Here is a 14,033-nt window from a genome sequence, read left to right on the forward strand (position 1 = left end):
TAGATTCAGAAATTGAGTTAGATAGTAGTTAAATAACTTACCCAGGGTCACAAAGCTAGTAATTATCTGAAGTAAGATTTTAATTCAGATCTTCCTAAGTCCAAGTCACACACTCTATCCACTATATTACCCGGCTGTCTTTCTTTTAATTTAGCCATTTCTTATTTCATACTATATATTTTTTATTTCATACTATATATTAATATTATATCCCAAGGTGATGGGCCATAAATATATTTTCAAATGTGTCCAGAAATAATAATACTTTGTAGAGAAGAGTAAATTAATGAACTCTGACTTAAATCTAGCTAATAATTGTAGCTAATAATTGTAAATTAGTTGCTAATGGGTTTTGTAACACCCCATTTGTCTACAAGAACTGCATTTCATACTTCCCTTCACAGTCTAGAATGTCCAATTTTGAAATAACTTTAAATAATTCTGACAGCGATATACCCCATAGCTCTTAGACCAGGTGTGCTATCTAATAAAACAGAACACTTTGATATTTTTTCACTTTGTCTCCCCTCTCTCCCTTGTTCATCTGACTATGGGTACTAGGAGCTACCACAGAGGCTAAAAGCTTGGGTTATTTATTGGGCCTCTTGCAATTTCTAAAGACTTTTGAAAACCTCTGGAGACTGTTTTTGTTTGCTATCCTGGCTAGTTTGTCAAGTCTGACAATTTCCCCATGCTGCATACTTTCTATTATTTTGACTTTTATGATTTCCATAGTGACTAATGAAGGGAATCATTTAAATGCTTAAAGCAATAAAAGAACCTGGGAATACAAAGAGCTAAACAACTTGCAAACACCAGTTCCCTAGCTGCTTGTATGGTGGGGGAGGGGGGGGGGACAGTTAATTAGTCTATCCATGCAAACTAAATAAATGAAAGAAAAAAAAATCATAAGGCATTTTCTTGGGAAAAGCCTAATTTGATATTCAGTGGGGAGAAGTCATTACATGATGAAAGGGGGAAAAAAAGCATTACAATTCTATTTGAAAATGAAACTCTGCTCTGGAGGAAGTAACATAGCTGAAAAGCTTGAATAAAATTTTATGTAAATAAATTCTACATTATTCTACCTTGCAATACCTGCAGATAAATGGGAAACCCTTACTGAGCCCTTAGCCATATTGGATACCCTGGCTTACAACAACAGCAACAATAATAATAATACATTTGGCCTTTTTTTATTAGAGTTTTATTTTTCACACATCTGGCTTTAGTTCATTTAATCCTTATCACAGTTCTCTGTGGTAGGTAAAATGGATTGTTTGATCCATTCTTCACATAGACATTGAAAGGTAGTGATCTCCCAAGGTCACTCAGGAAATAATAATCTAAGAACTAAGCAAGGCCATCTCTGGACCTGTTTCTTCATTTGCTAAATGAGTGAGTTGGACACAATGATATCTCAGGCCTCTTCTAGATATAAGGTGAGCTTACACTCTTCTTACAATTCCTGGTGTAAGCACTCCTTCCCAATAAACAAATAGAGGCCCACTTAGCCAGTTCATCAGTTGAAGGACAACCTGCCTACAGAAGTATTGAAATTTCCTTACAAAGTCTACAGTCCTAGGAGATAAGCATTTTTAAACCTTAAATTGCTATATAAATGTGAATTATAAATGAGAAGTACCTAGGACAGAAGGGACAGGCCCATTTTGGCAGGAGAATTGTCCTTTCCCCTAAATTCTCATAAAAATTTCTCAGAAAAGTCTCCTTGCCATTGTCAAATTTTGTTTCTGTACCCTGTCCTCCTACCAAAAAAAAAAACCACACACACACAAAAAAAAACAGATCAGAGAACTGCTAGGGAAAAACATAATACCAGTTGATGTGTCCCAAGAACAAACAGGCATGAATCATTCACTCAGAGTCCCCAACCAAAGAAGCTCAGACTCCCTCTTCCTGAGGCTATATAAGGTTTCTTTGCACACTGATTATAGGGTGTTATCAGTTTCATTACCATGATACAAATCAACCTAAAAGCAAACACTATAACAAGAATGAATGTGATGTGAATCAGTTTAACAATTTCAGTTATAACAAGAATGTAGGAAATACCAGTCGGTTTGACGGTTAGACTTAAAGCAAATACTATGATAAGATTATGTGATTCAAAAAGGGATTTGTCAAGGACAAGAATGCCTAGATGTTTTACAGGGATCGGGACTTACTATCCTGAGTAAAGAAGTCAGCAGATGGGAACTTATCTGCTAACTATCTGGGTTCAGTTTGGAGCTCTGTCAAAGGGCATCTTGCTCCTATTAATCCAGGGTTTCATAAAATCCTTTTGGATAATAAGGCAGCATGACCAGGAGTTCAGTAAGGTTTACAGTGGGAAGATGGGTAGGGTCCTTGTCTCCTGCAGTATGTCCTCATTTTTCCGAGGGCTAGAGCGACTAGGTGGTCAGACGGGTCATGTACAATGGAGGTGGCCGCGCTACCAGCCCAGTGTCTAGTAAGATAACACGGCTACTCTCAGACCCCTAGTGGTCTGGGGGAATCCAGCATCTACTTAGGCTTTTGCGTTAGGGACAGAATGTTGGGGAGCAGGAAGTTAAATCATGTAAGTTCTGTTCCAATACAGTCCTTTAAAGTGAGAGACAAATCCCTGGAGTCCATGCCCTGAGTTCAGTGTTAACTGTACTCCCACTTGGTCAGTCAGCTCCATGCTAACCAAAACTAAAAGCCAGAATTACAGCAATGTCATTTTAGCAGTTTGTTCTATCAGATGAGATATTTGTAAACAGCACCGAGCCTGGCAGCACATTAGGTGGGTTAAATCTTAACACAGATCTTATATTTACATAGGGCTTTAGGATTTACAGTACACCTCCCTTATAGCTATGCTGATAACACTAAGAAATTGCAAGAGTAATAGCCTAAGGTGTATTTGGAAAGGACATTTGGAGTCAGAAGGCCTAGTTCAAATTGTAGCTCTGTTCCTTTGACCTCGATTGAACAAGTCACCCAGCTTCTCTGGGTTTCCTAATGTGGATAAAAGAAATGTTGCCAGTCGTGGTGTCACAGTCTTTGGTCTGGTTTGGGGGTGGGGGGTGGGGGAGGAGTATAATGAACAAACTCTAGCATAATTTCAGTGGCATTCCAAGAATAAAGATGAATCTTAATTAAGAGTTTTTATGTGTGCAAAGCACTGCATTCAAAATATGCATTATCTAGACTTGAATGTTGGAACATGAATAATGTTGTCTTTTTAAAGGACAAGAAGCCAGCTGTTAGTAACTATGATGCGCCAGCACCTCCAGCCAATCACCTGAAGAAATCGCAGCTGCCACCCCCACCACCGCAGCGTCGGTCTTCAGATGTGAATTCCGTGTCTCTGATGCCTCCCAAACCCATGATACCCTCCGAACCATCCCTTCAGGATGATTTTCCTTTACCACCACCTATGGGAGAAGCTGAGCTCCCCCCACCGCCGCCAGATTTTAACGAAGAACCTCCCAACTTCGTGCCTCCCCCACCTCCTACAGTTATTTGTAGTGATGAATTTCCATTGCCACCTCCTCCCCCACCTCCACCAGTCCAATCCACAGAACCCAGCAAACCTCGCCCACCCATCACTAAAAAGCCTCCCATGCCTCCTAAAAGGCTGGAGGGTCCAGGACCAGCCCCTGGGGGTGCGAGTGGGGAACAAGATTTTATGTCTGATCTGATGAAAGCTTTGCAAAAGAAAAGAGGCAACATATCCTGAAAGGGGTTTTGAGTTTCCTGGAAGAGAAATGACAAAATATTTCTACATAAATAAGTATACTGTTTTCTAATTGGGTATTTTAATAGTCATCTTCTCGAGACAACTTAGTCATTCTGTTTATGGTGGTTGTTGTTTGTCCTTCGTTCTCGAAGAGGACCGTGACGTTGGGAGGTGATGTCATGACTTTCAGTGAATTGGATTTAAGTGAAGGTTCTGGAGGAAAGAGTGAGGCTAGGCTGGTAGCTTTGTGCAGCCCTCCCTCCTCGTCCCTCGCTCTCCTCCTCCTCTATCCCTTATCTACGGATGCTCTGCCATCTTTTTATGAAATATTGACTTCCAACTTAAGTGGGCTGATGCTGAGTGAAGTGAGCAGAACCAGGAGAACATGGCACACAGTAACAGCAACACTGTGTGATGATCAACTGTGATAGACTTAACTCTTCCCAGAAATACGATCCAAGACAATTTCAAAGGACTCATGATGGAAAACGATCTCCAAATCTAGAGAAAAGAACTGTGCAATCTGAATGTAGATTGAATTATACTGTTTCTGCTTTGTGTTTTTTTTCTTTTTTTGAGGTTTTTCCCTTTTGTTCTGATTCTTCTTTTACAACATGATTAATGTGGAAACGTTTAATGTGATTGTACATATACAACCTATATCAGATTGTATTCTGCCTTGGAGAGGGGAAAGGGAGGGAGGGAGGGAAGGAGAGAAAATGTGGAACTCAAAATGTTATAAAAACAAATGCTGAAAACTATATTTACATGTAAATGGGGAAAAAAATAAAATACTATTAAGATTTGGGGCAGCTAGATGGCACAGTGGATAGAGCACCGGCCCTGGAGTCAGTTGTTTAAATCTGGCCTCAAACACTTGACACTTACTAGCGGTGTGACCCAGGGGCAAGTCACTTAACCCCAAATGCCTCACCCAAAAAAAAATTGAAAAGAAATATTGACTTCAAAGTAGAAATGATATACATGTCTTCAGTCATTCTATCATTAACCTTTTTTAAATTGACTTACTGACTTTTGGATAAATGTATATCTTTTCTCATCTTTGCACTTCAGCTGAATATATTCTTGTTTTTCAAGTTGACAAAAATAATGTTATATGTCTCTAATAGAAGAATTACATAAAATATAGCATTCATTTTATATAGAAGCACTATCTAGAAGATAGTAGTATGTGGAAATTATTGGGAGACAGATCTTAGCCCTATGTGAGAATTTTCTAAGAGAGTTTTCCAATAATGGAGTAGGCTGCCTTGTAAAATACTGTGTGTCTAATAACTGAGGCTATCCAGCCAAAGTCGAGGATGCTGTAGAGGGAACATGTTAGGTGGGAAGATAGTGCCAGCAGGAGTCTGTTCCCGATGGCATTAACAACTCTGACCCCTGGATGAGTTCACAGCTTACTATTAAAATGCAAATTCTATAAAGGGTTTGTTTTTAGAGATGTGAAAAAGTTTATATGTGCACATACATTTTTTTGAAGCCAGGATTTTAATAGTAGAAGGTACTGCCACAGTCATCTAATCCAACCACTTCATTTTATGCCTGAGGCTCAGAGAGGCAGCAGCAGAGGCAGCCCTAGGACCCACTTCTCCTGACTCAGAGGCCTTTGTCTTTCCCCTGTGCCGTGCTTGGACAGCTAAGGCCTAGGCTCTATGATAAGAGGAAGTGGCACGGTGAATGAAAGCTGTATCATAACAAAGAAATCCATCGAAACAAAAGAACTTCAGAGAACAAGCCCTGGATCTGAAGCCTGGGAGTCAAGAGAGGACATCGTGCAGGATAAAGCAGAACGAAGCCCGTCTTATATGACCCTGCCGAAGATCCTGCCTTCTGAACAGTTCTCATGCACCAGCACCATCCTATCCTGCCTCACTGGGGCCTGGACAGACCATGTGTTTTGTTCAAAGATAAAATGTTTTTAAGATGGAACTCAATGTTGTCTTTTGACTTGAGAACTTATGAAGAAAAATGTTTTTCTATTAAAAAAAAAGTATGTTTATCTAATTTCTGGAGTCTGATCTTTAAAATTTGTTTCTGTAACTGAAAGAAATTCAAATAGAGACAAAGCCTGCAAAAAACTATTCCATTTAATGTCATTTCACAAAAATTACATTAGCCATACTTTATATAACACAAATTCTACCACTGCCATTATTCAGTAATCACTCAAGTCTACAGTGATCCTACATAAACTCCGGCCTACTGATTAGCTATTTGTATCATAAAATGAAATGTTCCCTCAAATGTGACATCTAACGTTGGGTTTTGTAGAAGCAAGTAGTAATATGAGATGGGCACTTTTTTTTTTAGCAGAAAAGAGTCAACAGTGTCAACTCAGGAGTATGAGGGAAAATCAATCCTCTTCTCAGTAATTCTCAGGAACTCAGCAGCGATGTGACAAAGGCTCTTTTATATCCTTCTTGTGAGGAGGCACCCTAGTATGCAGCTAATGGGTGCAAAGAAAAGGGGCTCACTGGCCTGTTTTATACCCTAGTCCCTAACAAGAATGGAACCCCTCCCCCACCCCCGTTTTTCATCATTGGTCTGATTACTCAAGGGTTAAAATCTGCATGCAAAAAGTAGCTAATCAGAATGCAGTATTCCCATCCCTCTTTATATGGGTATAACTCAGGAGTGGACCTTATTCTTCCTTATATGTCAAAGAGCTGACAGGGCTCTTTGAACCATGTGATTTTGTTAGCCTGAGGGGGAGGAGGGGATCTGAAACCTTTGTCCTACAAACAGGTCACAAGGAGTATGATTGACTGTTATATCCTTATTGAGAGGAGACAACTACCCATTTTCTCACAGGAGTACAAAGCCTTCAATAGTCCCATATGAGTAGTCCTAAAGGGTCTGGAGGACAAGAATGTCTTATACTTTGTTTCAGCAAATGAGATAATACATGGAGAGTACTACATTTGTCATTTTTTACTTTTCTTTGCATTCCCCTGTGAGGATTTAGCACAAGTTTCTAGAGAACTATATGTTAATTCACTGACTGAAAGGTTATCTTAAAATTTCTTCATTATTAAAAACAATTTGGGGCAGCTACGTGGCACAGTGGATAGAATACCAGCCCCGAAGTCAGGAGGACCTGAGTTCAAATCTGGCTTCAGACACTTGATACTTACTAGCTGTGTGACCCTGGGCAAGTCACTTAACCCCAATTGCCTCACCAAAAAAAAAGAAGAAAAAAAATAATTTGAGTGATTTACTGGGAGGAAGCTACAGTCTTTCCAAATTATTCGTTACAACACAAGGATCTGAACAATTTTCAGTAGGAGTAGTTTAGGATTAAACTTTTCTGGCAAAATAAATGTTTATTTCTCATATGTAATAATCTATACTCCATCTGACTCATCAATATGCAATTGCTCATGAACAGTTTATCAGATATTATATTAAAATTCCAGTGTTAAAAAAATATTCCTGGGAGCAGCTAGGTGGCACAGTGGATAAAGTACCCACCCTGGATTCAGGAGGACCTGAGTTCAAATATGGCCTCAGACACTTGACACTTACTAGCTGTGTGACCCTGAGCAAGTCACTTAACTCTCATTGCCCTGAGCCAAAAGAAAAAAGAAAAAACCCTGATTAAGACCAACTTTCATCAGGATGAACAGCTGACTTTGAGATCTTTTGCCCATAATGGGGTAGGTGAAGAATATCCTGCTTTCTCTGCTGCTGACTGCTTTTGGAATGGACGCTGAAGAACTTGCTGTAAAAGATGAACCTGAAAAATTAGAACAATTAAAAGCTTCACTGGGAGAAGGAGAAGAAATTCAAATGAGATAGTTTTTCAAGCTTATTGAAAAGCCTTTATATTATTTTTTTTAAGTGAGGCAATTGGGGTTAAGTGACTTGCCCAGGGTCACACAGCTAGTAAATGCTAAGTGGCTAAGTGTCTGAGGCTGGATTTGAACTCAGGTACTCCTGACTCCAGGGCCGGTGCTCTATCCACTGAGCCACCTAGCTGCCCCCTTTATATTATTTTTACTATATTTTAACATAAGTGTAGGAGTAGTATTTAATACCCAGCACAATGCCAACCACACAGTAGCATTAAAAAATGAAACCAATTTAATTTTCATCATCATCATCATCATAATAATATCTAGGCAGGCACTATGCTAAGTGATTTATAATTATTATCACATACAACCACCCTTGGAGGTAGGTGTTGTTATGATTCCCATTTGACAGATGAGGAAACTGAGGCACCCAGAGTTAAGTGGCTTGCCCAGAGTCACACAGCTAGTGAGTATCTTGAGGCTGGATTTGACCTCGGCTCTTCCTGACTCTCGGCTCAGTGCTCCAGCCGCTGTGTCACCTAACTTCCTCAAACGCAATGTTTGCCACCGTTCTCTTCCAGCTTATCATCTTGGATCCTTTTCACACAAGTGCCATGTCAGACTATATGAACTGCCATGATGTAAAAGGCAAGATATGTTCTAAAATTTCCATTGTATGCAATGAAGAGATGCAATGGGATGAAGCAGAGAGGCTGGCCTTGTATTCAGAAAGATCTAATTCTAGTCCTGGCCATGGGACTTTGCTCAAGTTGCTTTAAAACCCAAGAGTCCCTTAAGACTGTAAGTTACAGGGCAGCTAGGTAGCGCAGTGGATAGTGCACCGGCCCTGGAGTCAGGAGTACCTGGGTTCAAATCCGGCCTCAGACACTTAACACTTACTAGCTGTGTGACCCTAGGCAAGTCACTTAACCGCAATTGCCTCACTAAAAAAAAAAAAAAAAAAAAAAAAAGACTGTAAGTTACAGGCCTGTGGGCCAGATTTTTTTTAAATGTCCTCAATATTCCTTTTTTCAATATAAGCCAAACTATTTAAAATATTGTAATCATACTATAACCAGCTGGTTGGCACAGTGGATAGAATGCTGGGCCTGGAGTCGAGAAGACTCATCTTCCTGAGTGCAAATCCAGCACTGAACACTGTGACCCTGGACAAGTCACTTAATGCTGTTTGCCTCAGTTCCTTATCTTTAAAATGAGCTAAAGAAGGAAATGGAAAACCACGCTCATATCTTTGCCAAGAAAACCCCAAGTAGGAGGTCACCACTGTTATTGTTGGTCCTTCATTCTCAGAGGACCATGATAGATATCATGACTTGCACTGAACTGGATTTAAGTGAGGGAGGGCTGTGCAAAGTCACCAGCCTCACTTTCTCCTCAGGAGCCATCTGGGTCCAGTGACAAGATATATTATCAGGATGACTGGAGATGGCCTCAGATGTTTAAGGTAATTGGGGTTAAGTGACTTGCCCTGGGTCACACAGCTAGTACTAGTCTGAGGTGAGATTTGACCTCAGGTCCTGTCCACTTCAGGGCCAGTGCTCTATCCACTGCACCACCCAGCTGTCCCCAGGGTCACCACTGAGTAGCAACAAAACCTATTCAACAAGACCAAAACTTAATTATGTCAAAAAACGAATCACAAGACTCTTAGCATGAAATTAAGTTCAACCTGTTTAGAAATGCCTACCAACGCTAGCAACAGTTTTTAAAACACATGGCACTTAAAATCATGAAAATGTGTAGAAAAAAATTCAACAATCTTACCTCTGAAAAATCATTCATTTCTGCTTTTTGCACAGCAGATTCTGCCATCCAATTCTTCAGCACATATCTAGGATTGACACCTAAATAAGATAAACAACCTTATCTTACTTTATGAGTTGACTAAGAGACAAGAATATTCTTCATCCCTAAAGTCCAGTGTTTTCAAAGAAGGAAAAATTAGTAGCATAATTCAAAAGAACCTTTCAAAAAGGTTCAAATAATGAGTGGTATTTAATACTGCAAAGAATTCTATCAGAATAAATCTTAATAGTCACTCTTTCAAAACAAAACAAAAAAATCATCCATGTGGGGAGCTCTGTGGAATGGACAGGAGTAGACCCACAACTTTTCTGTCATTTATAGTTTTTTTTAAATAAAAATTTTTAAAGTTTTGAGTTCCAAATTTTATCCTTCCCTTCTCCCCAAGGCAGTAAGCAGATATAGGTTATACATGTGCAATTATGTAAAACATCACCATTTTAGTCATTTTGTACAAGAGAACTTGGATAAAAGAAAAAAATTAAAGTGAAAAATAGCATGCTTCAGTCTGTTTTCAATCAATATCAGTTCTTTGGAGGTGGATAGTATATTTCATCATTAGTCCTTTGGGATTGTCTTGGATCATTGTATTGCTGAGAACAGTTAAGCCACTTGCAGTTCTTCATCAAACAATATTGCTGTCACTGTGCACAATATTCAGGTTCTGCTCACTTCACTATACATCAGTTCACAAGTCTTTCCAGGTCTTTCTGAAATCATCCTGCTTGTCATTTCTTATAGCACAATAATATTCCATCACCATCGTATACTACAGCTTGTTTAGCTATCCCCCAATTAATAATCATCCCTTTGATTTCCAATTCTTAGCCACCACAAAAAGAGCTGCTATAAATATTTTTGTACAAATAAGTCTTTTTCTCTTTTTGGGGGATGTCTTTGGGATATAAACCTAGCAGTGGTATGGGTATACACAGTTCTATAGCCCTTTAGGCATAGTTCCAAATTGCTCTCCAGAATGGATGGATCTTTTCACAACTCCACCAACAGTGGATTAGTGTCCCAGTTTTCCCACATCCCCTCCAACATCCAATATTTTCTGTTCTTGTTATATTTGCCACTCTGATAGGTGTGAGGTGATACCTCAGAGTTGTTTTAATTTTTATTTCTCTGATCAATAGTGATCTAGAACATTTTTCTTGATTAATAGATAGCTTTGATTTCTTTGTCTGAAAACTGCCTGTTCATATCCTTTGACCATTTGTCAACTGGGGAATGACTTACATTTTTATAAATCTGACTCAGTTCTCTATATTTTTGAGAAATGAGGCCTTTATCAATGATACATCTTGCAAAAATTCTTTCCCAGTTTTCTGTTTTCCTAAATCTTGGTTACATTAGTTCTGTTTGTACAAAAACTTTAATTTTATCTAATCAAAATTATCTATTTTACATTTTGTATTGTTCTCTATATCTTATTTGATCCTAAATTCTTCCTCTGTCCATAAATCTGACAGATAAATTATTCCATGTTCTCTCAATTTGCCTAGGGTATTTCCCTTTATGTGTAAATCACATAACCATTTTGACCTTAATTTTAGTATATAATGTGAGATGTTGGTCTATACCTAGTTTCTACCATACTGTTTTCCAGTTTTCCCAGAAGTTTATGTCATGTTAAGGGCTAAAATTCTAGCTAAACTGTCTAAAATATCTAATGAGTGGTCGCCAATAAATTATAAGCTTTAGCAAGAGTTAGACTTTTAAGCATTTATTAAGGAGAATAAGAATTTGGTAAAGAGAGAGAGAAAGGCCTAGATTCCTATCTATTAAAGGGAGAGCACATTTCTAGCTCCCCTCTCCACCAGTGTCCTCAGGAAAGAGCGTGTGAGACTGAGCGCTAGTCTCTTCCCTCCTCCTCCCACTAGCCTGCGTCACTTCCTGACGCCAAAGAAAAGACTCCTGGTCTTGCCCTCAAAGACTTTCGCTTCATGGGTGGAACTCTTCTACAGTAAGTCTCCCGCAGGTGGCATCATTCCAATCGTTACAGTCAAATAATGGGTTTTTGTTCCAAAAGCTTAGATCTTTGGGTTTATCATATAACAGATTACTACAGTCATTTACTATAGTGTAATTTGTACCTATTCTATTCCATTGATCCACCTATTCCTTATCCAGTACCAGATTGTTTTGATTATTACTGCTGTATAATATGGTTTGAGATGTGTTATTGCTAGACCACCTTCTTCTGTATTTTTTCCACTGATTCCCTTGATATCCTTGAGCTTTTGTTCTTCCGGATGAATTTTGTTATTATTTTTCTAGATCTATAAAATATTTTGATAGTTTGGTATAGCACTAAATAAATCAACTAACTTAGGTAAGATTGTCGTTTTTATTATATTGGCTCAGCCTGCCCACGAGCAATTAATTATTTTCCCAATTGTTTAGGTCTGACTTTATTTGTGTGAAAAGGGTTTTATAGTTCTGGTCACATGGTTCCTGGGTTTGTCTTGGCAGATAGACTCTCAAGTATTTTATATCATCTACAGTTATTTTAAATAGAATTTCTCTTTTGTTGGTAATACAGAGAAACAGTGATGATTTGTGTGGGTTTATTTTGTATCCTGCAACTTTGCTAATGTCATTTATAGTCTTAGGTGGTGCCAGGCACACTGAAAGTGTTAGAAATGCAGCTAACCACTCAAATAGTGTTGTGTAGCTCTAGTGATAGCAGCTCAAACATAACCTTTCAAAAACAAAACAAAACCCAAATTGGGGCTTGAGCTCCAAGTCATGTGGGGATCACCTCAGGTGCCTCAAGGTGAACTCCCAACCCATCCGGACTCCCACAAAACCCAGACCAGGCTCCAGGCCCTGCTTGGGCCTAATGCCCGGGAGCCTCAACTCCTCAGAGCCTCGGGTACTGAGCAGCCCGGCCCCTACTGGGACGTTGGGGGGGGGGGCACAAAGCTGTTGGCCTGAAACCAGACTCACTCTCTGCCTTTAGGGCTCTGAGAAGAGTCCGAATATAGTATTTTCTCTCAAAAGTCTGAGTTACTTGCCAATAGCCACAAACTAAGATAAGTAAGAGGCAGGGTTTAATGACGGTGCTTCCTGCCTTTAAGGCAAGCCCTCCATGCACTGCCTAACCAAAGTTAAATTCTGAACCTTTGCTTGGGATCCCCCATTTTCAATGTATGCTATCACTGGAGCTTCTCTTATCTTTAAAATTATTTGAAGTAAGACTATGTAATAGTTTCAACCAGATGTCTACCCTGAGAAAAAAGTACTTCTATCATGCCATACTTGATACACAAAGATAGCACTACTTGCCATCAATATGACATTCATTTTGAGTTGTTTTTCAATAATGGTGATAAATTGTTTGCAAAAAAAAACCACATTAATTCAACTTGTATAAGTACCCTTTTAACAGTGACATACATTTGCATGATGGTTGGGAAAGCACAGCAGGTAGGTAAAAAAAAAAAATAGAATAAAGGTAGTAAGATGATTCAGCCCAATACCTTGGCTTACACTGCAACATGAACTCTGCCTAGCAAAGGTGCTCAGCCAAAAGTCAAAGCTGAGACATATGAAGATCTCATACAAGACACACTTCAGGAAATCTTCCTTGTTCCTTAGGAAACATCTCATCCTTTACACTATAACTGATATTCCCAGACTCTCTAGAAAGTTGGGAGAGGCAACAAATTGGAGACACTGAGCTAGCGCTGAAAGCAAGAGAGAAATCAAACTATAGTTTGCTTTCCCTTATTCTTCCTGCTGCTTCTTTCTGCATCTGCCAAATTCATGCCCCCTCCCCCCAAAAAAACTGTTTAAAAACTTCCTAAACTCTAATATTAAAGAGAATTCTAAAAATAAGGATAAAAAGATTATAGTTATCATTAAAATCATGAGCTCCTTTGGCACAAGACAGCTTAAAACAGATTTGTACCATCATATTAAAAAGAGTTCCGGAAATATCTTTTGAGAAACTATATAGCAAAGGACAAAATGTGAAATTTATCGCTGTGACATCCAAAAAACAGAACTTATATTTTTGGTGGCATTTCTAATTCTGATGCTGTGCTTTGGAAGCTGTTAATAAAACAGGATAAAACAGCAACTGCAGAATTAGCAAGGGAATTTTTTAAATGCTCTCATATGCCAAAAAAGCAAGTTAGAACTGATTTTAATATGCTTTTTTTGTATGACCAATAGAAAATAGGACCTACAAAAACAGATCATGTGTGTATCTCAGCTGGTAGAGATCTACCTCAAACCTAGGAAAAGGCTTGCCCTTTATCAAATGGTTTAAGGTAGTACAAGGTGAGAATAGTCTGTCCTTTGATAGATTCCAGTATTATATTTGCCCATAAACATTTTTACCAAAAAAAAACCTCATTATGAAATATATTTAATCCTAATCAAACAGAATACCCTCCTATGAAGGACACTGTGAAAGATTTAACAGAGTTAAAATAATTTAAGACCCTTTTCTTACTGTGGAAGCTTAGATAGACACAATGAAGCAAAGACAACCACGTACTGATTGTGATGCAAGACATCCCAGAGAGGAGATCAAAGAGCATCCTAGCTCTTCCTGATACCCTAAATGCAGCCATCAGAAGAATTAAACATTCCTGTGACTCACCTTCCCTACTCCAATGTACTACCACAATCACACTTAAAAAAAAGCATTTGCC

General features: G+C 38.8%; 2 protein-coding genes across 4 annotated transcripts in view; one reads left to right on the forward strand and one right to left on the reverse strand.

Moving 5' to 3' along the window:
- The window catches only part of LOC122729169 (amyloid beta precursor protein binding family B member 1 interacting protein), a 119,023-nt gene extending 114,832 nt beyond the window's left edge, over positions 1-4,191 (forward strand). Inside the window, exon 14 of the mRNA XM_043967886.1 lies at positions 3,233-4,191. Coding sequence (XP_043823821.1) covers positions 3,233-3,724 — 492 coding nt within the window. The 3' untranslated portion in view covers positions 3,725-4,191. The remainder of the gene's footprint in view (positions 1-3,232) is intronic.
- Positions 4,192-5,829: 1,638 nt separating this feature from the next.
- The window catches only part of LOC122727839 (protein adenylyltransferase SelO-like), a 55,201-nt gene continuing 46,997 nt past the window's right edge, over positions 5,830-14,033 (reverse strand). For 2 of the 3 annotated variants that reach the window (XM_043965698.1, XM_043965697.1), the window contains 2 exons: positions 9,325-9,404; positions 5,830-7,481 (listed from right to left, as the gene is read on the reverse strand). In XM_043965698.1, coding sequence (XP_043821633.1) covers positions 7,359-7,481; positions 9,325-9,404 — 203 coding nt within the window. In that variant the 3' untranslated portion in view covers positions 5,830-7,358. The remainder of the gene's footprint in view (positions 7,482-9,324; positions 9,405-14,033) is intronic. The other variant, XR_006353206.1, reaches the window with a different exon arrangement.

The sequence above is a fragment of the Dromiciops gliroides genome, chromosome 5, assembly GCF_019393635.1.
Source record: "Dromiciops gliroides isolate mDroGli1 chromosome 5, mDroGli1.pri, whole genome shotgun sequence".
In the NCBI taxonomy this organism is placed as follows: domain Eukaryota; kingdom Metazoa; phylum Chordata; class Mammalia; order Microbiotheria; family Microbiotheriidae; genus Dromiciops; species Dromiciops gliroides.